This window comes from Diceros bicornis, chromosome 10, assembly GCF_020826845.1.
Source record: "Diceros bicornis minor isolate mBicDic1 chromosome 10, mDicBic1.mat.cur, whole genome shotgun sequence".
NCBI lineage: Eukaryota > Metazoa > Chordata > Mammalia > Perissodactyla > Rhinocerotidae > Diceros > Diceros bicornis.
The window spans coordinates 59,139,589-59,165,155 of record NC_080749.1 but is presented as its reverse complement, the minus strand read 5'-3'; the positions used below and the strand labels follow the sequence as shown (position 1 = coordinate 59,165,155).

Genomic DNA, 25,567 nt, shown 5'->3' with positions numbered 1-25,567 from the left:
AGCACATAAAGTTCCAGTGTTGCACGACTACACTGTTGAGGAAGAAGAGCTGGCATTGGTGTTTGACCAACCAAAAGACATTCATCCACCTTTGAGACAAGAGGGCCAAACAAATCTCCATATGTTAAAAACTAACCCACCAGTTCCTCCCTCTGCAGACATAGAATTGCTTTCCTTTCCTGTAGAAATTCAGATAACAGCAGCTACTCCTACCCCAGAACAGGACAATGAGGCAAGAGAATTGTTTCGACCTGAGGAGATGGAACCTAAAGCAACACCTCAAGATGAGGCTACTCAGTCACCAAAACACAAATTCATATTTTCATCTGATATTACTGATGAGCCACCAGAGATGTTACAAGAAATGCCAAAGCGTGTCAGGTGTAGAGAAGGAGATTCTATAATACTTGAATGTTTACTATCTGGTGAGCCTAAGCCAGTTGTAACATGGTTTCAAAATGGAGTCATCTTAAGGCAGAACCAGAAGTTTCAGTTTGAAGAAGTTAATTGTAGCCACAGATTATATATTAATGATGTTAATTCTCAAGACTCTGGAAAATATAAATGTATTGCAGCAAACAATTCGGGAATGGTTGAGAGTATTTCAGATCTAACAGTGGAACCTGTCACTCACAGGGAATATAGTCAATTAGAAAATATTCATGGAATTTATGCAAAATATTCCAAAGATCAACAAATTCAAGGAGAATCTGTAAAGGCACATTTTTATGATTATCCAGCTGGTCCTTTTACTCCCCAATCTAATGTCAAAGAATATTCTGTAAGGGAATATTTTCAAAGCCTTGAGACAGTTAAATACATAGACCAGAAAAGCCAGGTTCATTGCCTACCTTCTAGAGAAAAACTACCCAGACTTATGCAGTGTGCTTCTAGAGTCATAAAAATCAACAAGCCTGTCAGAGCTGAACTCAAACAATGTCAGGATAAAGAGGAATATGTAAATGAAAAATCAAAGCTGCACCAAGCAGAGGGTACTGTTTATCCATTTGTTGATGAGTTCAGTGAAGTTAAAATTAGGAAAGAGGTAAAGAATGATTTTGGGAAACTTGGTGGACCAGAAAGGGAAAATGTGCAAGAATGTGCCCAAACTGGATATTTATCGAATATCCACTCTGAGAGAACTTCTGATAGTTACAATACAAAAGACTCATCTATCATTGTATATGAAGAACCCCTTGATGAAGAGAGATGCTACCCAGGAAGAAGGGTAAAGCATAGAATCATTGCATTTGAAAAGTTACAACATGCAGAAAAAGGAGTTCTAGAAAAAAGACCTATCAGGAAAGCATTTGTTAATCTTCAAAGGAAGCTCGAGGACATAGACTTTCCATTAAAGCAAAGAGAATCAAGGTCAAGTAACCTAAACGCAAGTATACATAAGGAAGAGAAAATGTCTCCAAAAGCTGAGCCAGATTCATCTGACATTGTAATGAATTTAAAGCTGCTTTCTTCTCAAACTCATAAGGAATTTGAAGAGGGGGAACAACAGAAAGAAATAGGTTTTATAGATCAGTCTGCAGTTTCTGAAAGGGCTAAACATGAAGCACCTATTAAATTTGACCTAAAGCAGTTTCACGCTCAGATAGAAAATGCAGATAGAAAATTCCAGGAATTAGGTAGTGATCATCCAGAAGAAGCTTATTTTAAAATCCATCATCCTGCTTCTGAAACAACTGGTGATGAGAGCATTGTGTTTGATCTAAAACAAATGTATTCTTGTATGAGAGATCCAGCTAAGGAGTCCCAAGGGCAAGAAATTAGCCAACAACAGGAAACACCTTATAAAGAAGAAATTCCCAGTCCTGAAACATTACAATCTGATACACAGACTATCTCTCAACTTGTGCAAAATAACGTATTTACCAATCCAGAAATTTCTTCCAGTCAGGAGTTTTCAAACAGGACAGTGGTGGAGAAAAGTCATATTGATGAAAATACCTTTTATTTGGAAAAAGAAGTCCAACACATCCAGGAACAAAATTTAGAAATTTTAAATACTGATATTTCTCTTAAATCCTTTTCTGAAGAAATCCGTGGTGAATGGTGTGCCCTCCTTCAAACCTCATCTGCAGATGTAGGAGAAACTGATATTTCTGAGAAAAAAAGTTCTCTTGAAAATGGAGATAGAAGTTTCATTTCACATTTGAAAGAAGCAGCAAGCGAGGAAAAGCTTTTAGAGGTTTGTGAAATGGAGGAACGTACTTCAGAACCAGAGTTGGCATCATTTCAAAAGCAGGATGAAGGAACACAGGGATATGCCACTGGAATTCCGGGAGACCACAAAGTTGATGTGCAGGAAGCAGACGCACTCCACAGAAAAGTCTCCCTGAGTCAGTGCTTTCCATTCCTGATGAGTGAGGAACAACAGAATCCAAAAGAACAAGTAAGTGAAAAAATCGATGCCTCTGGAAAAGAAAAATGTTATGAAGAAATTCAAGTTCAAAATGAAACTTCTTTCTCCACTACTGAAGGAGCAAAGATAGAAACTTGTTTTTCCGAAAATCTTCCTATATTGGATGAGGCACATACAACAGAAGTAATGGAATCTGAGCCCTCCCTAACACAATATTTACTTGCTGCTGGAAAGCATGAAGTTCCCGAAACTAAAGACCCCAAACACGAGTCAAAACTTGTCCAGAGGGAATCAGTCACGTCAATGGAGGTTGAAGAAGTAACTTTCAACACTGTGTACGAATACTACAACCAACAACAGGAATCACTAGGTCGCCCATTTTCTCCTGAATCTGATATTTCGATTGATGTGGGAAGTACAAGCAGTGAAGAAATCTCTGAGTTAGATCAATTTTATACCCCACCATCCTCTGTTGAACGTTTTGAAACTCCAAAGTCTCCTGATTTATATTTTACTCCTTCAGAGACAACTAAACAATCCTCAACAAATCCAGGAGGTGAGACTGTTGAAAGAACCACACCTTTAGAGGAAGCTGCTGAAAGGTACTCAACACCTTCCGAAGGAGAGGTAGCAGAAAGATATTCCACGCCCCCAGGAGAGACACTAGAAAGATATTCTACACCTTCAGGGGAAACCCTAGAAATATATTGTACACCCCTGGGGGAGACACTAGAGAGATATTCTACACCCCCAGGAGAGACACTTGAAAGATATTCTACACCCCTAGGGGAGACACTAGAGAGATATTCTACACCCCCAGTAGAGACACTAGAGAGATATTCTACACCCCCAGTAGAGACACTTGAAAGATATTCTACACCCCCAGGGGAGACACTAGAGAGATATTCTACACCCCCAGTAGAGACACTTGAAAGATATTCTACACCCCCAGGAGAGACACTTGAAAGATATTCTACACCCCCAGGGGAGACACTAGAGAGATATTCTACACCGTTAGGAGGAGAAATAGTTGAAAGATATTCTATTCCTACCGGAGGACCAAACCCCACTGAAAACTTTAAAATGAACACATCAAAAATAGATAGCGAGGACAGTATGCCAAATGAACATTTCCATACACCTACAGGAGAGAGAAGTTCAGCTTATGAAGTATGGCGTTCTGATTCATTTGGAACACCCAGTGAAGCCATTGAACCAAAAGACAACGAAATGCCTCCATCTTTCATTGAACCTCTGACCAAAAGGAAGATATATGAAAACGCGACATTAGGCTTCATTGTTGAAGTTGAGGGCCTTCCAGTCCCTGGTGTGAAATGGTATCGAAATAAATCTTTGCTAGAGCCAGATGAAAGAATCAAAATAGAAAGGGTGGGTAATGTGTGTTCTTTGGAAATCTCTAACATTCAAAAAGGAGATGGGGGAGAGTACATGTGCCATGCTGTAAACATCATAGGGGAAGCAAAGAGCTTTGCAAATGTAGACATAGTACCCCAAAAAGAAAGAGCAGTGGCGCTCTCACCTCCAGTAACACATCAGCACGTCATGGAATTTGATTTGGAAAACAATGCATCATCAAGAACACCTTCTCCTCAAGAAATTGTCCTGGAAGTGGAATTAAGTGAAAAAGATGTTAAAGAATTTGAGAAGCAAGTGAAAATAGTCACAGTCCCTGAATTTACTCCCGATCATAAAAGCATGATTGTGAGCCTAGATGTTCTCCCATTGAATTTAGCAGATCCAAACATGGCTTCAAGGGGGAAAGAAGACAAAGATTTAAAAATTGATTTAGAAGTATTTGAAATGCCTCCTCGCTTTGTAACGCCTATTTGTGATTTTAAAATTCCAGAAAATTCAGACGCCCTGTTCAAATGTTCAGTCATCGGCATCCCTAGTCCCGAAGTTAAATGGTACAAAGAATATATGTGCATTGAGCCAGATAATGTTAAATATGTGATTAGTGAGGAGAACGGAAGTCACACTCTTAAAATTCGAAACGTCTGTCTTTCTGACAGTGCGACATATAGGTGCAGAGCTGTGAATTGTGCAGGAGAGGCTATCTGTCGGGGATTCCTCACCATGGGAGATTCCGAAATATTTGCTATGATAACAACGAAAAGTAAAGTGACCTTAAGCAGCTTGAAGGAAGAATTAGTCTTAAAGAGCAAATATTCAGACAGTTTTTTTGAATTTCAGGTGGTGGACGGGCCTCCCAGGTTTATCAAAGGTATTTCCGACTGTTATGCCCCTTTAGGCACAGCAGCTTATTTCCAGTGTTTAGTTCGTGGCTCTCCAAGACCCACAGTTAACTGGTACAAAAATGGGAAACTGGTGCAAGGAGCAAGGTTCAGTGCTGAGGAAAGAGGCATAGGGTTCCACAACCTGTTCATAACAAGCTTAGTAAAGGATGACGAAGGTGAATACAGGTGTGTAGCTAAGAACGAATCAGGAATGGCGGAGACCTGTGCAGCTCTCACCCTGACCTAAAGTTTCTCGTGCGATGTTTCAGTGCCTCAGTAGTTATTACAATTGATTTAAGTACTATCATATTTTCCAAATTATATAGATCTAATAAATTTCCAAATATGTCTACTGTATTTGAACATGTTACATTGAAAACCCCTGGGAAAACTTTTCTCTAGGTAGAAATCTCACGTGTGTAATACATGTAAATATTCTGTTATCTAAACTGTGGAACCATCACTTGTGTCAATTATGCTGTGAATCATCAAGCACAATTAAATATCTCCTTGGCTACCTAGTTGTTTGTACTTCTACTTCACCCTCATCTCTCTTCCACCAAGTGTTTCAGCAGAATGCGTTCTCTTTTGACAGATAAACTATATATGTAAAGTAACATGTAAAATGAAAGACCATGTCAGATGACCACCAGACAAATTGGTAAGGTAAAATCTCCTCTCTGCTTTGAATATGTCATTTTTTTAAATTATAACCTTTTGCATCCAAATCCATGCTTATTTACTAGGGCTTTAGAAGGAAGAAAACAAACAACAATAGAAACCACCTTCACCCAATTGGTAACTAACTCTATAATCTGTTTTACATTGCAATCTTAATATATTTTTTTGGCTCTTTTAACAATATTTTCTTTATTAATATCCCTCTTCTTAAGTGTTTTAACTCTTGCTGGTTTTGAAGGGACCAATGGTGCTCTAGAGTTCATCTAACCATTTGCAGAATATGCAAATAAAGATCTTTCCACTTTTGGAAATACCTCATTTTCTCAATTTTCGAGATAGCATCAAGTGTAAAATGTAGCATTAATTTGATATTGGCCTTGGGCAGGGGAGGAAAAACTACTATATTACATTTACATATAGATTTTAAACTGCAGTACAATTTCAGAATCTTTAAAATTAGAAAAAAAGAAAGTGGGACATTTTTAGTATTGAGGCAATATGGTAATTTGTATTTCAGATTATATACAAATAACAAGAAAATAAGCTTTCTTGTCATTTTCACTGAATTTCAGTTTTAAAACTAGAATTTAATAAGCATTCAAATTTAAGATGTATATGTGTTTCTAAAGTGACTCTTTTTGTTTTTCAAAATTATAATTGTAATGAACTCACAAAATCCTTAATATTATACCTATGTCCAACTGTAAACTTAAATCTTCTCATATAAGATGTCATAAATATAACGAAATTCAGTTTTCTTGTCTGAAAATGAAGGTTGAACCAAAAGACCTCTGATTCTGTGTCATCCTAGTGGTAACTTTTCTTAATATAGTTTAGAATAACTTTTCTTATTATAATTTAGAATAAATTTTATTTTTGCAACAGATGAGAGAAATAATAGAATACAGCAATGAAATTATGAATCTTCCCTCCCTCCAACTCTCTCAATTACTCGCTGTTACCTAATGGCTATATTTGTCCTCTGCTTTGAGCAATTTTTATGCACCATGATTGTATTAAACATATTTTTAATTTAATTCTAAAAAATTAAACATTTAATTTCCAAAACAATTCATATACCCAATTATGTTTATGTTTCTTTCATGTATTAATTTCTTATTCCCACAATGGAAATTCCCTAAAAGCCTTAAAAATTAAAGAAGCAATTGGGAGAATGTGTAGAATATAGCCAGAGCAGTCAGGCTTACACTGCCCCCCAACCCCCTAAAAAACATTTGTTTTACTTATTTTGAGTCACCATAACTCATCAAGATAGATATGCTGTTGTGGAACAATCATTTCCGTTTCAACCAGTGAGCACACAATATTTGTGATAAGAATTATAGATTTAATGTAATATATCACACCATAAATCCTTGAAATAAAGCTAATTCTATAGTTTAGGGACTTATTTATTCTACTCTTAGTCACCTAATGGGTGTTTAAATAAATTAGGAATTCACTTCATGCCAAACATGACAAGTACACTTTACCCAAGCATTATACAGCATAGCAACAGTTCAAAACCTGTTTCTTAAAAAAAAAAAAGAAAGAAAAAGAAAAAAAGTTATAATGCTTTATTGGATTTGCTGGAAGAACTGAAAAATGTACTTTTCTGCACATAAGAAGGTGGGCTTTAGTTGATTCTGCTCATTAGAATTCTCTTAGTTTCAAATGCATTAAACTTAAGGATATTCAAAACAACAATGATTGAATAAGCCTTGCCCACACTTGGCTTACTTATTAATTGCTGTAGATAATTAAATGAATTTTTTTTTCTGACTCAATGGCACATAACTTAAAAGCCTGAAATATTAATTTCTCTGGTGTTGGATAACAAATTCATGGTTACACATGGTAGAGCTTAGGCATAATTATCAGCTGCTACTATTACATGCATTTTTAACTACACTTTTCATGTTTCAGCACATTTTGAATTTCATTTACTATCTTTTTAATGATCAATACACCATGTTTAGAAGTAAGGAAAAAAAAAAACCAAAAATATTTCAACATATTAGTGAGTAGGGATATTTTAACTATATTCACATTCATTCCCTTTACAGATATTTTGGGAGTTCAAGTGAAGGGAAAGCTGACACGAGTAATACATTATAGATTAAATGTAAAGTTAAGCGGTCACCCTTAGTATGTGAAATTAATCAATGGCTTGATGGCTTACTGATGAAATAATAAATAACTGAGTATGTATTCTACATGCCATGGTAAGTTTTATCAGAACATTTGTAGCCCACAGACACTCAAGTCCTGCCTTCTGATGCTTATACACTAGAATAGAAAGGAATTAAGGCATAAAACTATTCACTGTGGTGCAAGTGGAGTGAACTAATAAAATAATAAAACTATTTTTTGGTAAGTCAATGAAACTATTATTAACAGAGTTGTTTTACATACCTAACAGATTTGATGAAAAGCTTAAGTCCTTGTTATCAAATTACGTCTTTCATCCTGTCATTCGCATACTGTTTTAAAGAGTATCTGTTATTCACTGCTTTGTTTTTCTGTTCAATAATGCCGTACAGGTAGTTCTTGCACAATAAAATATAATCAAATTTTTAATGTTGGAGTTGTTTTCTCTGATTTCTGATTCTCCCATTTTCTTGACTTAAGCCATGTTATAAAAGCTTTGGTGAAGTAATATGGCAAATTACACAGGCAAAAGAAGGCCTTCATTTCTAGTAACTGAAAATAGTGGTTCTCTTACAAATTCAAATTAAACATTTACTCTAGTCCCTTATTTTTAATAATGGCTTCTGTTTATAAGCAGTAACTAGAACACAGATGTTTTATTTTGGAAATAATCAGTCTTCAATTTGACAATGAAGATCATTCTTAAACTCAAGAAAATTATAAATATAAATAATAATTCTGGATCTTTTTAGAAATTGATTTAAGGGGCCGGCCCAGGGGTACAAGCGATTAAGTGCCCATGCTCCACTGCGGCGGCCCGGGGTTTGCCAGTTCGGATCCTGGGTGTGCACCGACGCACCGCTTGTTAAGCCATGCTGTGGCGGCGTCCCATACAAAGTAGAGGAAGATGGGCACGGATGTTAGCCCAGGGCCAGTCTTCCTCAGCAAAAAAAAAAAAAAAGAAGAGGAGGATTGGCATCGGATGTTAGCTCAGGGCTGGTCTTTCTCACACATGCAAAAAAAGGAAATTGATTTAAATAATCCTGGATTATTTTATTTTAAATATTTAGCCAACAGTTTTTCAAACTTTAGAATTGGGATTATATCACAAAGGAAAACTCATAAGAACATCTTTAAAATTTATAAACTCTAACAGAAATGAAGTGGATTGGATGTTGCATTAGTACAGTATTTATAATCATATAATATGATGTAATATACAAAGGTTAAAAATTTAGAAATCTGCTTTTTGATCAATTAATCTCAAGATAATCTAATGATTCCAGGAATAAAGCAGAAGAAGGCCTTCAATTGGTACATAATTCTTTGACTTCTATTTTTTTGTTGTTATTAAATAAAATTGGTAGTAAAATAATAATCATTTTTCCCCGTACAGAGTTTTCTAGTTCTCTTCTGTCTGCTGAGGAAGAAGGACTCCAAACCTATAGCTCTGGCCTTCAGTTATCTGATAGAAATGAAACACTTGAACTTTTGTCTGAACCTCCTGTTCATTCAACTGAATTTGATTCCCAAAAGGAAGGCAGTGTCCCAGTTTTCACCAAAGAAGTGTCAAATGCTGAAATAAGCGTAGGAGATGTGACTAAACTGTCTGTTACTGTCACTGGCATTCCCAAGCCGAAAATTCAGTGGTTATTTAATGGAGTTATGTTAACTCCTTCTGCTGACTACAAATGTGTTTTTGACGGTAATGATCATAGCTTGATCATTTTGTTCCCCAAATTTGAGGATGAGGGAGAGTATACATGTATTGCCAGTAATGCATATGGACAGACAACATGTAGTGCCTATCTAAAAATAAAGTCCAAGGGAGAGGGCCATGAAGAGACAGAACCAGAATCAGCAGTGGAGAAATCTCTGGAAAAGCCTGGAGGTCCTTGTCCTCCTTATTTCCTTAAGGAGTTAAAACCAATTCACTGTACTCAGGGGCTCCCTGCCATCTTTGAGTACATGGTGCTTGGAGAGCCTGCACCCACTGTTTTGTGGTTCAAAGAAAACAAGCAGCTTCGCACCAATGTTTATTACACTATCATTCATAATCCTGATGGTTCCGGGACCTTCATTGTCAATGACCCTCAGAGGGAAGATAGTGGCCTCTATGTCTGTAAAGCAGAGAATGTGTGGGGTGAGTCTACCTGTGCTGCAGAGCTGCTTGTGCTTCTGAAGGACACAGACGTGACTGACGCCCCCAGCAAAGCGAAGTCCTTGCCAGAGGCTCCTAAAGATTTTCCACAGATGTCCTTAAAGGGCCTCACAGTTGAGGCATCTGACTCAGAGCAGGAAATTGCAGCCTTTGTAAAGGACACCATTTTGAAAGCTACTTTAATTGCACAAGAAAAACAACAGCTTTCTTATGAGCATATTGTTAAAACCAACGAAATGAGCAGTCAAGTTACTTTAGTAGCTGAGCGATTGCAATCCACAGTTATGTTGGAGCATGATAGGTCCACCCCTGAAAGCACCAGGGAACTTCTTTCCGTCAGTGGCACTACTCCTGTTCAGCCTATCAAGGAACCATCTCCCAATTTACAGCTGCAGATTGTCCAGTCCCAGAAAACCCTCCCCAAAGAAGATATTCTGATGCTTCAAGAGCCTGCGTCACAGGTGGTTCTATCAGATACTGAAAAAATCTTCCCAAGTGCCATGACCATAGAAGAAATTAGTTCATTAACAGTCGAGCCCGTAAAAACTTTATTAGCTGAACCTGAAAGGAGTTATCCACAGTCTTCGATAGAAGAAGCTCCAGCCCATTTATATCCAACCTCTGAGGCTGAAGAAGTACTTTTACCAAAAGAAAAGACAGTATCTGCAGTGGGCAAAGAGCAAAGAGTGACACTTCAAAAGCAAGAGGCACAAAGTGCTCTCATCCTGAGTCACAGCTTAGCTGAGGGACATGTGGAAAGTTTCAAGGGTCCTGACATCGTGATCTCTGAGGTAAACTGTGAACCCCAGGTCTCTTCAGAACGCATGTGCACAGCAGGTGAAATCTTGATGGAAAGTGCGGATCAACTGGAAAGTGCAGGGCAAGATTTCGCAGACAGGATTGAGGAAGGCAAGTCCTTAAGGTTTCCGCTAACATGTGAGGAAACGCAGGTACTGCTCAAGGAAGAGCGTTATGAGAACTTGGCAATGACCCTAAACCAAACCATTGAGTATAAGAAAGAGCCCATGGCAATAAATGGCGTGCAGGAGGTGCAGGGAAGTGACATTCTTTCTAAGGAAAGTTTTCTTTCTGGTATTCCAGAAGAGCAACAATTAAACCTGAAAACTCAAATCCGCAGGGCTTTACTATCGGCCATAGCCAGTGAGCAGCGAAGTCTTTTCTCTGAATGGTTAAGAAGCATTGAAAAAGTGGAAGTCAAGGCCATAAACTTCACCCAAGAGCCCAAATGCATTATGTGCACCTACCTTATTACCTCAGTGAAGTCTCTAACAGAAGAATTAACCATCGTGATTGAAGGCATTGATCCCCAAATGGCTAACTTGAAAACTGAACTTAAGGATGCTTTGTGCTCTATTATATGTGAGGAGATAAACATCTTAACATCCGAGGATCCTAGAATTCAGCAAGGAGCGAAAACAGGCTTGCAGGAAGAAATGGGTTCTTTTTCAGATTCACAGAAGGTTGAAGCAATCACTGAACGGGAAGTTGAATCTAAATATCTTGTCTCAATGGAAGAGGTCAGTTCTTTTAATGTGGCAAGTCAGGTCAAAGTTATGGATACCACAGCTGTCACTGATGGGATTGCTTCAGCTGCTGTCTCTGATGAAAAACAGGATGAGATACCAAAACCATCGGAGGAAAAAGAGAAGTTCTCTGCAAGTGGTATCCAAGAGGCTGGTATAGTACAGATACAGGAAGCTGAGGGTAGCTTAATCACAGGGGATGGTCCTGTTATACAAACGCCCTTGGTGGACACTATTGCTGAGGAAGGTGACATCGTAAACTTCACATCTTCCATAAGAAATGCCAAAGAGGTGAATTGGTATTTTGAGAGTAAACTGGTGTCTTCAGATGAAAAGTTCAAGTGTTTACAAGCTCAAAATACATATACGCTAGTAATTGACAAAGTTAATACAGAAGAACATGAAGGAGAGTATACCTGTGAGGCCTTGAATGACAACGGAAAGACAGCAACTTCAGCAAAACTCACTGTAGTCAAAAGAGGTTGGATTTTAAGGATTAAGTAAATCAATCTCTAACATTCACTGGATTGTAATGATTTAGGTTTCATCACTGAATTTTCACTTATCTGCCACTGCCAGAATGCAATTTATTTAGTGTAAGAATGAAATCACAGACATAATCATGGTTATTAACTCTTCTCCATTCCGCTTACTACCTTACTGGGTAGTATGTTATCATAGCTACATTACTATTTATTTTTAAAATAAAACATATTTTCATACGTTTCATAATACTGATACATGTTTTTTAGTTTGTTATTATCTGAAAATACTTTAATAATATGTAATAAAAGCCGTCAGTGCATACCTAACTACTCTGAAATCGCCAGTCTCATCCCTAAATTCAGAATAACCATGATTAATTGTCCATTTGCGTTTCACGTTTCTATTTCTTTTTTGCTGTTGTTTCACTTCTTCACTTTAATTAGTATATCATGTTTTTTCACATTGTTCTCAGTGTTGCTAGTCAGCATGGTATATTTAAAGAATATATCATGTTGTTATGCATGTAAGCCAATAGCATCACATTTTAATCATTTTTTTCACAATTCACTGCAAAGTAATGGTTGAATATATTGAAATCTGCTTATTGTCTTCTTCTGCCTTCAATAATCTTTCTCATTTTCCAGTCACTAGTTTTAAACTGCTGCAATCCATCTCACCAATTTAAACTGTTTTACTTCATTAACAGCCACAAAAGTTAGAAGGAAAAGAAAAATGTGGTGTGCCTGATAAGGAGGCATATGCTCATGGACTCTGCTTCCCTTTGCAGCTGCACCAGTGATCAAGAGGAGGATCGAGCCCCTTGAAGTAGCTCTGGGCCACCTAGCCAAATTCACCTGTGAGATCCAAAGTGCCCCCAATGTTCGGTTCCAGTGGTTTAAAGCTGGCCGACAAATTTACGACAGTGACAAGTATTCTATTCGATCTTCAAAGTATGTCTCCAGCCTGGAAATCCTGAGATCCCAGGTTGTTGACTGCGGCGAGTACACCTGCAAAGCTTCCAATGAGTATGGCAGTGCCAGCTGTACAGCCACGCTAACTGTGACAGGTAAATGCCATACATTGACACAGACGTTATCATCTCATTTCATATTATTGCCTATTTTCCTTTTTGTACAGGTGCAAGAAGTGCTTGCCCTACCAACTGGAGAGACCAATAGCCAAGATGGTAACATAGTGGCTGGCTAGGCACTGCAGAGCCTTTGTGGGACAGGAAATCATTCTTTACAGTCATATTTCCAACAGCAGCTAAAGAAACAATAAAAATAATTTATTGTTTTGAGAACAGTGTTAAGGAATCAAATGAGCAGTGGGTCCTAAAAGTTTGGTTTTGGGGGTTTTTGTTTTTGTTTGTTTTGTTCTCTTTCTTTTTTTTTAATGATTAGCTTAAATGTCTTGAATAACTACTAATGGCCTGACTTGGCCCTTAATATAAAAAATTTCAGGACAGTTTGGTGCTACTAAAAAATAAATGATATCCCAATGTATTTAATAATTTGAAACCAGTTAACCAATTAAAAACAGAATTACAAACTGAAAAAAGGCAGAGCATAAGACCAAAGTTAAACAAATCCCAATGTGAGGCAGGAGGCTAGTACAGGACTACAAAGTAGGATTCTCATTCCAGGCTTTATTACTAATTTAGAAATAAGAGCAACTACGCAGATATTCTCTTCTCATTTTCCTAATTGACACACAGGATGACTTTCAAGTAGTTAACACATCAAGTGTTTGAAATCCCTCATTAGCGGAAAAATTAGTAGTCCTTTCTTCTCTCTCTCTTTTTCTTTCTCTCTTTTTTGCTTTCTTCCCCTCAAGGGAAGTGTGAGTATGAACTATGGTTTAGGGTCAGGGGTAGCAATGACCCGTGTTGTTGAGAGATGCCATGTGTCAGGGGGACTGTCAGGGTGGGACTGTCAGGGTGGGACTGTCCCTTGGTCTTCTTTTTCAATGAGGGCGTGAAGGGGGAAGGCAAATGCAGCAGATCTCTTTACTTGAAAAAGTCAGGCTTCCCTGTAGCTTCCTCTCCTCTACAACTCTTTTACATTTCAGAAAATGCAAAACCCAGGCCCATGGTGACCCAACCAGTGGTTTTCACTTTGTGGTCAAAGAGTCTCCATGCAACCATACACGTGGCATTTTACTTAATGACGGTTGGAAATTTCTTTACCCAAATTAGGCCAACTCGGTAATGGGGCTAATATCTGAGCTTCAAATAGTAAGAGAAGAGAGGAAGGAGGATGATTTTTTAAAAATCGGAAAGAGAGGTTCCTAAAGGCTTATTTCAAAATGCAGAATGGAAATGGAAATTACTGCTATAAATAATTTTACAAGTTTTAAATGACTTAGAGAATGCATTCAAAGTTGAGCCATTTAAGGATTTGCTGACGGTTGACGTGAGGGTTAGAGAGACTTTACAAAACTCCTCAAACTTTTTATCATTTAATATCGCTACTCTTTAGAAAAGTCAAGTACATTTTCTTTATCTTCCTTATATAGTCTTCTAATTCACAGAATTAAAATATCAGCTGAATTGCTTATCAAATAATTCAAACAATTAATCAGCTACTAAAATGGACACATTTTTAGCAATAGTAAGTTAATGTTGCTTAAAAAAAGGAACATTTGTTCTTTCCTTTGATAGAGACATTTAAAGTGCCTTCTGGCTCCTCTATAAAAAAGACTCTCATCTCTTTCCTTTGACAAATCTTTTCGTCTTATTAATACATTACCCTATTTTAAATAATGTCTCGTGTCTGTCTAAAAATATAATTCATCTTTTCTCTTTCTTGGAATATATAATTATAGCAAGAGCTTTGGTGGGGACAAAATATAATGCTGAAAAAATTTCTTTTGCAGAGGCATATCCACCAATCTTTTACTCCAGACCTAAGTCCGTTACAACTTTTGTGGGTAAGGCAGCCAAGTTCCTCTGCACAGTGTTAGGAACTCCGGTGATTGAAACAGTTTGGCAGAAAGATGGTGCCACCCTATCGCCTTCTCCTAACTGCAAGATTTCAGAGGCAGAAAACAAACACATTTTAGAACTCTCAAATCTTACAATTCAAGATAGAGGAGTTTACTCTTGTAAGGCTTCTAACAAGTTTGGAGCTGACAGCTGCCAAGCTGAGTTGATCATAATCGACAAACCGCATTTCATTAAAGAATTGGAGCCTGTGCAATCAGCTATCAATAAGAAGATCCACCTTGAGTGCCAAGTAGATGAAGACAGAAAAGTCACAGTTACGTGGAGGAAAGATGGTCAAAAACTCCCCCCCGGGAAAGACTATAAGATCTATTTTGAAGATAAAATAGCATCACTTGAGATCCCTCTGGCCAAAGTAAAAGATTCAGGAACCTATGTTTGCACAGCTTCCAATGAGGCTGGAAGCAGCTCCTCTTCGGCAATGGTAACCATCAGAGGTAAGAATATTATTTTCAGTTCCTTCTTTGAAAGGATGCCTCGGTAGAAAAACTGTTGACAAACAATGCAGTCAGTGCATTTTGTTGTTAAAATCATTTCATCCAAGCGAACGTTTTGGTTTGGGGAGATACTGGCGTTGTTTGATTTTGTTTTTTCAGTCTTCTTCAGAATTCACTTACTGGGGTTCTTTTAAAACTGTCTGCCATTAACAAAGCTTGCTTAAAATTTCTTCTAAGAACTTCAATAGCAATTCTTAACTATCTTCTTTTATAAATTTGCTCTGCGTGAGTAGAGTTTGCTTGTTTTCGTTTTTGTTTGTTTGTTAATTATTTTAATCAAGAGACTAGGGAAGTGTTTTAGAATCATGGAAACATGGAAAGCTATCGAGTACGCACAATCTTTCCAGAAATTTCATGAAGCTGTTTTATGTGTGTTGTGTCTTTTTATTGTATACGTCTACTTTTCTTTTGTGGAGTTTATGCTTCAGACATCTTTTCCTTTTTCTTTTCTGTCAACTTCACGTAGAGCCACCATCCTTTGTGAAGAAGGTGGATCCGTCTTATTTAATGCTCCCAGGTGAATCGGCACGCCTCCATTGCAAGCTGAAAGGATCACCTGTGATCCAGGTTACTTGGTTTAAGAATAACAAAGAACTTAATGAGAGTAACACAATCCGAATGTCTTTTGTCAATTCTGAGGCTGTACTTGATATTACGGATGTAAAAGTTGAAGACAGTGGGAGTTACTCATGCGAAGCCGTGAATGACGTGGGCAGTGACAGCTGCAGTGCTGAAATAGTTGTCAAAGGTTTGTTGACTCAGTTACAGTCCATTGCTTTTCTGAGAAAAGATTTCCTTTTCCATTGTTTGTACCACATTACTTACACAATGCTTTCATGCTTTTGTAGAACCTCCTTCTTTCATCAAAACTCTCGAGCCTGCAGATATAGTGAGAGGAGCAAATGCCCTCCTTCAGTGTGAAATCGCAGGCACTGGACCATTTGAAATTAGCTGGTTCAAAGATAAGAAGCAAATTCGAAGTAGTAAAAAGTACAGGTTGTTTTCTCAGAAGTCTCTTGTGTCTCTGGAGATCTTTGCTTTTAATAGTGCGGATGTTGGTGAATATGAGTGTGTCGTTGCTAATGAAGTTGGGAAGTGTGGCTGCCTCGCAACACACTTATTAAAAGGTTAGTGCTTGAAAAATTGCTCTCTCTTTAATAAGTTGTGAAAATAGCTGTCTTAACCCATGGAAGGAGATCTAGTACTTTCCCTTCTTCTCCTAACCATTGAAAAATGTGTTTTGCCCTTGGTTTCACCTGGGTTCTTGGGGACAGTGTCAGTTACATTCATCCAGTCTTCATCCTGAGACCACTGTAAATATTTAATCTCTGATAATAAAAGTGAAGTATATCAGTAGCCATTTTGCCAGCTGATAACCATGTGTAATTCTTAGATGGAATTATAATTCTTCTTAAATTTTATTTCTTCTTCTAGTTAACCAACACTATGGAATAGTAGTATTGGACAAGATAAATGTAATCTAGATAAAACACTTAAAGATATATGGTGTTGAAGGGCTTGGGAATTGATAAGTTTTGTGTGCTCTCTTTCTGTAACTAGAACCACCAACTTTTGTAAGGAAAGTAGATGATTTTACCGCATTAGCAGGACAGACTGTTACCTTACAAGCTGCTGTGAGAGGGTCAGAACCCATTTCTGTCACATGGATGAAAGGACAAGAGGTCATTAAAGAAGATGGAAAAATCAAAATGAGCTTTTCCAATGGTGTTGCTGTCCTGATAATCCCTGATGTTCAGACTAGTTTTGGTGACAGATACACATGCCTGGCTGAAAATGAAGCCGGAAGCCAAACCTCTGTTGGGGAATTAATAGTTAAAGGTTCGTGTAGGAACATTTTAACTTTGAATCCGTATTTCCATTTAAAGTGAAACTCTAACACACATTTCGGAATCCTAACTATTTAATACCATTGTAGAACCTGCCAGAATCATTGAGAGAGCAGAACTGATCCAGGTGACAGCGGGAGACCCGGCCACACTGGAGTATACGGTCACGGGCACCCCAGAACTCAAGCCCAAATGGTACAAAGATGGTAGACCTTTGGTTGCCAGTAAAAAGTATCGAATCGGTTTTAAAAACAATGTTGCCCAACTCAAATTTTATTCGGCTGAACTGCATGATAGTGGCCAGTACACTTTTGAGATTTCTAATGAAGTGGGCAGCAGCTCCTGCGAGACAACTTTCACTGTATTAGGTTAGTATCTTTAGAGACCTATGCTACATATTCCTTTGAAACCCAAAAAATGAACAAAAATACAATCACTGAGCACTTTTTCGCATTGATCTTTCTTCTCTTCTTGTGCCATGAACAGATCGAGACATTGCTCCGTTTTTTACCAAACCCCTACGCAACGTGGATAGCGTTGTTAGCGGTACCTGCAGGCTGGATTGCAAAATCGCTGGCTCCCTCCCAATGAGGGTATCCTGGTTTAAGGATGGTAAAGAAATAGCTTCTTCTGATAGATACAGAATAGCATTTGTGGAAGGCACGGCCTCTTTGGAGATAAGCAGAGTAGACATGAATGACGCAGGGAATTTCACTTGTCGAGCCACAAATTCTGTGGGAAGCAAAGACACCAGTGGAGCCCTGATTGTACAAGGTTGGCTGGAGATTTTGCATTGCATCCTTACTATAGGTGATGTTCAAATTAAGGCTTCTTCCCTTAGATTATGCCTCTTAACTCTTTGAAATTTTTTCTTATACCCCTTCTCTAGAACCACCCAGTTTTGTAACTAAACCTGCATCAAAGGATGTTCTGCCCAACTCAGCAGTCTGCCTGAAGAGCACCTTCAAAGGGTCTACTCCTTTCACAATCAGATGGTTTAAGGGTAACAAAGAGCTGGTTTCTGGTGGAAGCTGCTATATTACCAAAGAAGCTTTAGAAAGTTCCCTGGAACTCTATGCAGTAAAAACCTCTGATTCAGGCACATATACCTGTAAAGTCAGCAACGTGGCTGGAAGTGTGGAGTGCAGCGCAAACTTATTTGTAAAAGGTTTGCATTGTTTTCTTGACATCTTTGTGCTACCATTATTATAAGTTCTTTCCTCTTTCTCACATTGCTTAATAACTTGCTTCCTTCCCCAGAACCTGCCACATTTGTTGAAAAGCTAGAGCTATCACAGCTGTTAAAGAAGGGAGACTCCACACAGCTAGCCTGCAAAGTCACTGGTACCCCTCCAATTAAAATAACATGGTTTGTAAATGATAAAGAAATCAAAGAGAGCAGCAAACACAGAATGTCTTTTGTGGAGTCCACTGCGGTTCTGAGACTTACGGATGTTGCCGTTGAAGACAGCGGCGAATATATGTGTGAGGCTCAAAATGAGGCTGGCAGTGACCACTGCACAGGCGTTTTAATAGTCAAAGGTGTGTGTTCACATTGCCCCTTGTGTCACCAAAGTTGGAGCCCATAGCACAGACCTCTCCCCCATTAACTCAAAATAATTTCTTTTCTACTATAGAAACACCTTACTTTACCAAGGAATTTAAGCCAATTGAAGTGTTGAAGGAGTATGATGTCATGTTGCTGGCCGAGGTGGCAGGCACACCTCCCTTTGAGATCACTTGGTTCAAAGACAACACAACGCTGCGAAGTGGTAGAAAGTATAAAACCTTCCTTCAGGATAAGCTGGTTAGCCTGCAGATCCTCAAGTTTGTAGCTGCAGATGCTGGTGAATACCAGTGTCGGGTGACCAATGAGGTGGGCAGCAGCACCTGCAGTGCCAGGGTGACTTTAAGAGGTTAGTGTCCCTTCAAATGATGGACTGGCTCTTCTGTAGAGTCAACTCTTAAAAAAAAAAAAAAAGCCGGTTTTGCTATTGAGCTGGTATTAATTGAGAATTCATTCTTCTATTAGAACCCCCAACCTTTGTAAAGAGGATCGAGAGCACCAGCTCCCTTCGAGGAGGCACAGCTGCCTTCCAGGCCACTCTGAAGGGCTCCTTGCCTATCACGGTGACTTGGTTAAAAGACAACGATGAAATCACAGAAGATGATAATATAAGAATGACCTTTGAGAACAATGTGGCCAGTCTGTACCTCAGTGGCATTGAAGTCAAGCATGATGGGAAATATGTCTGTCAGGCCAAAAATGATGCAGGAATACAAAGATGTTCTGCATTACTCTCAGTAAAAGGTTGGTTCAGAAAGTTTGCCAAAGGTTTTAGAAAAAACTGCAGATGTAAGCCTGTCAGCAGGGCAACTCACAATCCACACCTATCCCTTTGTTTTCCACAGAACCTGCAACAATCACCGAGGAGGCTGTGTCAATAGATGTCACCCAAGGAGACCCAGCCACCTTGCAGGTTAAATTTTCAGGGACTAAGGAGATTACAGCCAAATGGTTTAAAGATGGCCAAGAACTGACCCTGGGCCAAAAATATAAAATCAGTGTCACTGACACAGTCTCTATACTGAAGATTATTTCTACAGAAAAGAAAGATAGTGGAGAATATACTTTTGAGGTCCAAAATGATGTTGGGAGAAGCAGCTGCAAGGCTAGCATTAATGTATTAGGTTAGTATTGCTTTTTTATGGAGAGAAACTGGGCATTTCTGTGCTCCTTCATCTCTTACAATTTTAGAGAAAATACCAATTAGTGGATTGACCTAACTTTTTTTTTTTTTTTTTTTGCTTTTTCATTGCATAGATCTTATTATACCTCCTTCGTTCACCAAAAAACTGAAGAAAATGGACAGCATTAAAGGGTCTTCTATAGACTTAGAATGTATAGTGGCTGGGTCACATCCCATAAGCATCCAGTGGTTCAAAGATGACCAAGAAATATCAGCTAGTGAAAAATACAAATACTCTTTTCATGACAATACTGCCTTCTTGGAAATCAGTCACCTGGAAGGTGCAGACAGTGGGACATACACGTGTTCTGCCACTAATAAGGCAGGACACAACCAGTGCAGTGGCCATCTGACAGTCAAAGGTTGGCAATTTGTATCTCCACTTATCAAGAACTTATGGCTCTCCCATTTCTTAATTCCTTTATTGCTTAGTTCTAAAATAAATCTTACTTCCACCTTTCACTTCTTTTTCTTTCACCCCAGAACCCCCTTACTTCGTGGAAAAGCCACAGTCACAAGATGTCAATCCCAAAACAAGGGTTCAGTTAAAGGCTCTTGTGGGTGGCACTGCACCCATGCAAATAAAGTGGTTTAAAGACAACAAAGAGTTGCACTCAGGAGCAGCTCGCTCAGTTTGGAAGGATGACACCTCCACCGTTCTAGAGCTCTTCTCAGCCAAAGCTGCTGATTCTGGGACCTACATTTGCCAACTAAGCAATGATGTTGGCACAGCGACCAGTAAAGTCACTCTCTTTGTAAAAGGTCTGGCCTCTACACCTCCTCACTTTCTTGCTTGTCTAGATTTTCTTGGGGGGAGGGCAGAGGCTTAAGAAAGCGATTTTGCTCATTGGCCTTTGTTTTAAGAGATGTTCAACATCGCACTTTCTCCCCCATCTTTAGAACCTCCTCAATTCGTTAAGAAACCCAGCCCAGTATTAGTGCTGAGGAATGGACAGTCTACGACATTCGAATGCCAAATTACAGGCACTCCGGAAATCAGAGTTTCTTGGTACCTGGACGGAAATGAAATAACAGCCATTAAGAAACATGGCATTTCCTTCGTCGATGGTCTAGCCACTTTCCAAATTTCTGGTGCCAGGGTAGAAAATAGTGGGACTTACGTCTGTGAAGCTCGTAATGACGCAGGCACGGCAAGCTGCAGCATTGAATTGAAAGTGAAAGGTTCGTTACTGAATCTACTTTCCATTTTGGCTGTGCTGCTGCCTAGGCCTCGGGTGTTCCCTTGAGTAAGCTGTGTCTGTCTTCCTTTTGAATCTTTAGAACCTCCCACTTTTATCAGAGAGCTGAGACCTGTGGAAGTAGTGAAAGACAGTGACGTGGAGCTGGACTGTGAAGTTATGGGAACATCTCCATTTGAAGTCACTTGGCTGAAGAATAGTAGGGAAATTCGAAGCAGCAAAAAATATACCCTGAGCGACAGAGTGTCAGTGTTTTACCTCCATATAACCAAGTGTGACCCTTCAGACACTGGTGAATACCAGTGCATTGTATCCAATGAAGGCGGCAGCTGCTCCTGCAGTGCTCGAGTCTCCTTGAAAGGTCAGTTAGACACATAAGAAGCAGGCTACCAAATACAAATTCTGTAATGCTCTCTAATTTAATGATTGTGGGTAGAAGTTCACATATACCTCTTCTTTTCATACTAATTTAATCACAGAACCACCAACATTCATTAAGAAGATAGAAAACGTCACTACTGTTTTGAAAAGTTCTGCCACCTTTCAGAGCACCGTGGCGGGCTCTGCTCCCATTTCTGTAACCTGGCTGAAAGATGATCAGATTCTTGCTGAAGATGATAATGTTCATATTTCATTTGTGAACCACGTGGCCACACTTCAAATCAGAACTGTGGATAATAGACACAGTGGGAGATACACGTGTCAAGCCAAGAATGAGTCAGGAGTTGAGAGGTGTTATGCTTTCCTTTTAGTACAAGGTTTGTAAGCTATTCCCTTTCAAAGTTAGTCTATGGAGACAATGTCATAAGCACACCTTATTTCTAGTGGAATTATCAATGCAACTCACCTACGTTTTAATTCTTACTACAGAACCTGCTCAAATCATAGAGAAAGCTAAATCTGTTGATGTCACGGAGAAAGACCCAGTGACCTTGGAGTGTGTTGTGGCGGGAACACCAGAACTTAAAGTGAAATGGCTTAAAGATGGGAGACAAATTGTGCCCAGTAGATATTTTTCCATGAGTTTTGAAAATAACGTGGCCAGCTTCAGGATTCAGTCAGTCATGATGCAAGACAGTGGCCAGTACACTCTCAAGGTGGAAAATGACTTTGGAAGCAGTAGCTGTGACGCCTACCTGAGAGTACTCGGTTTGTATCTTGGCCCCAGTCAGCTTCCCTTATTTGTGCTATGTCCTTTGTAAACAAATGGCAACATATTAATGGATGTGTTTTGCTGTTTGCATTGGACAGATCAAAATATTCCTCCATCATTCACCAAAAAATTAACCAAAATGGATAAAGTTCTGGGCTCTTCTGTTCATATGGAGTGCAAGGTTTCTGGCTCACTTCCTATTAGTGCTCAGTGGTTTAAAGATGGAAAAGAAATATCTACAAGTGCAAAATACAGACTTGTCTGTCGCGAGAACACTGTGTCACTGGAAGTTAATAATCTGGAATTAGAAGATACTGCAAATTACACATGCAAGGTCTCAAATGTAGCAGGCGATGATGCATGCAGCGGCATCTTAACTGTGAAAGGTTAGAATTTCCTTACCTCTTCTTGATTCTTCTTTGTAATTGCTTTTAAAATGTATCACTCTTATCTTGTATCCTTTAGAGCTAAAAGTGTCAGTAATTCTGTTTCTTTAGATACATATTTATTGAGTTCGAGAAATATTCAGTCATTACCTCTTTTCAGTAGTGTTTTCTTATTATCCATAAAACTGCCAAAATAATTCAACTACAAGGAATTTAATTAAACTTATTTCTCTTAAAATCTGTAGAGCCACCAAGCTTCCTAGTGAAACCTGAGCGACAACAAGCCATACCTGATTCCACAGTGGAATTTAAAGCAGTACTAAAAGGAACACCACCATTTAAAATCAAGTGGTTTAAGGATGATGTGGAACTTGCCTCTGGACCTAAATGTTTCATTGGCTTGGAAGGGTCAACCACCTTCTTAAATCTCTATTCAGTGGATGCTTCCAAGACTGGACAATATACTTGCCAAGTTACCAATGATGTTGGTAGCGACTCTTGTACTACACTCTTGCTCGTGACAGGTGTGCAAGTTTGGTTGTTTTATGTTTCTGTCTGACCCGTGGCTCCTGTCCTTTCTGTAATCTTTTACAACGCAATAATTCAATCAAGAAAGTACCCTTCCTTCTAGCACAGTACACTGTATGTGCCAGGCATTGTTCATGTTTTTCTCTTTCCTGCACACTACCTAATTTAACTTTTGTTATTTATATCAGTTCCCTCATAATCTCTTTCCTTCACTCTCTAGAACCACCAAAGTTTGTAAAGAAATTAGAAGCATCCAAAATAGTGAGAGCAGGTGACTCAGCACGACTTGAATGCAAGATAACTGGATCCCCAGAAATCAGAGTTGTGTGGTACAGAAACGAGCATGAACTCTCAGCCAGTGAGAAATACAGAATGGCTTTCATTGACTCAGTGGCCGTCCTTCAGATGAACAGTCTCGGGACTGAAGACAGTGGGGATTTCATTTGTGAGGCTCAGAATCCTGCTGGCAGCACAAGCTGCAGTACCAAGGTTATAGTAAAAGGTAGAAATCTCTTTCGTCTCTTCTTCATTACCTGAAACTCACCTTCTTCTCCTCTGACGATCATAGCTCTTTATTATCTTGCTGTCATTTTAGCTTCCATTTGAGATCATAAAATATTTTCCCAAACAGTATTATTTCCCTTTTTAGATGTTATTTCTTCTTCAGCTTTGCTTACATGTAGCTAGTCATTTTGGGATATTTTTCTTGTTATTCCAATGCCGTAATTCTGATGACCTCATCACATTAACCAAGCAGTTCAAATTTGATGTTTCAAAAGTATTCAAAAAACACGAAGTAGGCATTTTTAAGTTAATTTTTTGCCTTCAATCAACTTATAAATCTATCATCCTCACTATAATCTTTATCATTAATAACAAGAAATGTTTATTACATATATGCAAGGTGCAAGCAATACAGGTTTTAACCTTACATTTAAAACAGGAAAATTATATATTTTTTTCTCTCTATCAAGAATCAGTTCCTATCTTTTAAAAATTATATCACTATACCCTGATGCAAAGAGTACTTGTATATTCTACTGCCATTTTATGGTATTTTTGTCACAACGCCCAAGTTTGTCATGTTGTGAGGCAATTGGTGCAATAACCATTTGCTGCAGTGAAGACTTAGATCACAGATGTTGTGACGACTTCCAAGAGTCTCAGCTGTAGAGCATATACAAAACATTTCATCTCTCGAGTCAGGAAGCCATACCTCTTGCAAATCATTAATTAATATACTTCGTCGTTTTTTTTTTTTTTCTTTTTACAATTTTGCATCAATCTTTAAAGTCCAAGATAAATTAGTAAGGTGCAGCAGACAGAATGTTGAACTGCTCGGTAAGGACATCTAGGGTCTATTTGGGGTTTTCTGCCAGTGAAATTGAGCGGTTTTTAAAGGCTAATAGCCTCTCTGAAGCTGTTGTTCTTCCTCAACACTGAAGCGATAGTGCTGGACACTACTTACCCATTCCAGGATCTTGACTCTTTCTTCCAATTTAAAAATAAAGAAATAAAAACTTCTCGTTCCACGAAATTAAATAGCCCAATTCATGAGAAATTCTTGTTTTTTTACAGAACCACCTGTTTTTAGCAGCTTCCCTCCTGTAGTAGAAACCCTTAAAAATGCTGAAGTTAGTCTTGAATGTGAACTTTCGGGAACACCACCGTTTGAGGTGGTATGGTACAAAGACAAGCGGCAACTCCGAAGTAGCAAGAAATACAAGATCACATCCAAAAACTTCCACACAAGTATTCACATTCTCAATGTTGAAACTACAGACATTGGTGAATACCACTGCAAAGCACAGAATGAAGTGGGAAGTGATACTTGCATTTGTACTGTACAGTTGAAAGGTAAGCATATTTCCTGCCCATGGCAGAAATGGCAGGAATGTGCAAAATGCTTGTTTATTTCCTCTCTTCCATTGTCTGGACAATCTTTTCAACAATCTCCATCCATCTTTCCCTGTTCAGAACCACCAAGATTTGTCTCCAAACTGAACAGCCTCACCGTTGTAGCTGGTGAGCCCGCTGGGTTGCAAGCATCCATAGAAGGCACCCAGCCTATTTATGTCCAGTGGCTTAAAGAGAAGGAAGAAGTGATTAGAGAAAGTGAAAACATCAGAATTACATTTGTGGAAAATATTGCAACTCTGCAGTTTGCAAGAGCAGAACCAGCTAATGCTGGGAAGTATATCTGCCAAATCAAGAATGATGGTGGAATGAGGGAGAACATGGCCACGTTGACTGTTCTAGGTTGGTACAGTATGGTACACTACTCCCCTAATAGAAAGTGATGCTAAATGCTGAGAGGAGTTACTAAGAGTTACAGGTAGAATCTCCTTTTCTGAATTTCTTCTAGAACTACATTGATCCTCACCTATGTGAAAGGTTTAGGGGGTTTCATTGATCTTTCAAACACTCTTTTCTGTTTCTGAGATCCTATCAAAGATTAGCCATCTATTTTATTGTTTACTTACTACTTTTCTTGATGGATTAGCAAATATAATCATAACTGTCTTTTGTGTAAGCTTAAAAAAAATTA

General features: G+C 38.6%; 1 protein-coding gene across 1 annotated transcript in view; it reads left to right on the top strand.

Moving 5' to 3' along the window:
• TTN (titin) overlaps positions 1-25,567 on the top strand; it is a 271,163-nt gene that overhangs the window by 55,786 nt on the left and 189,810 nt on the right. Inside the window, exons 46-69 of the mRNA XM_058549338.1 lie at positions 8,861-11,650; positions 12,443-12,721; positions 14,533-15,096; positions 15,623-15,904; positions 16,005-16,283; positions 16,717-16,995; positions 17,093-17,371; positions 17,490-17,777; positions 17,893-18,171; positions 18,264-18,545; positions 18,641-18,919; positions 19,036-19,314; positions 19,416-19,694; positions 19,828-20,115; positions 20,237-20,515; positions 20,654-20,935; positions 21,035-21,313; positions 21,432-21,710; positions 21,823-22,101; positions 22,204-22,491; positions 22,737-23,015; positions 23,240-23,521; positions 24,598-24,876; positions 24,997-25,278. Coding sequence (XP_058405321.1) covers positions 8,861-11,650; positions 12,443-12,721; positions 14,533-15,096; positions 15,623-15,904; positions 16,005-16,283; positions 16,717-16,995; positions 17,093-17,371; positions 17,490-17,777; positions 17,893-18,171; positions 18,264-18,545; positions 18,641-18,919; positions 19,036-19,314; positions 19,416-19,694; positions 19,828-20,115; positions 20,237-20,515; positions 20,654-20,935; positions 21,035-21,313; positions 21,432-21,710; positions 21,823-22,101; positions 22,204-22,491; positions 22,737-23,015; positions 23,240-23,521; positions 24,598-24,876; positions 24,997-25,278 — 9,534 coding nt within the window. The remainder of the gene's footprint in view (positions 1-8,860; positions 11,651-12,442; positions 12,722-14,532; positions 15,097-15,622; positions 15,905-16,004; positions 16,284-16,716; positions 16,996-17,092; positions 17,372-17,489; positions 17,778-17,892; positions 18,172-18,263; positions 18,546-18,640; positions 18,920-19,035; positions 19,315-19,415; positions 19,695-19,827; positions 20,116-20,236; positions 20,516-20,653; positions 20,936-21,034; positions 21,314-21,431; positions 21,711-21,822; positions 22,102-22,203; positions 22,492-22,736; positions 23,016-23,239; positions 23,522-24,597; positions 24,877-24,996; positions 25,279-25,567) is intronic.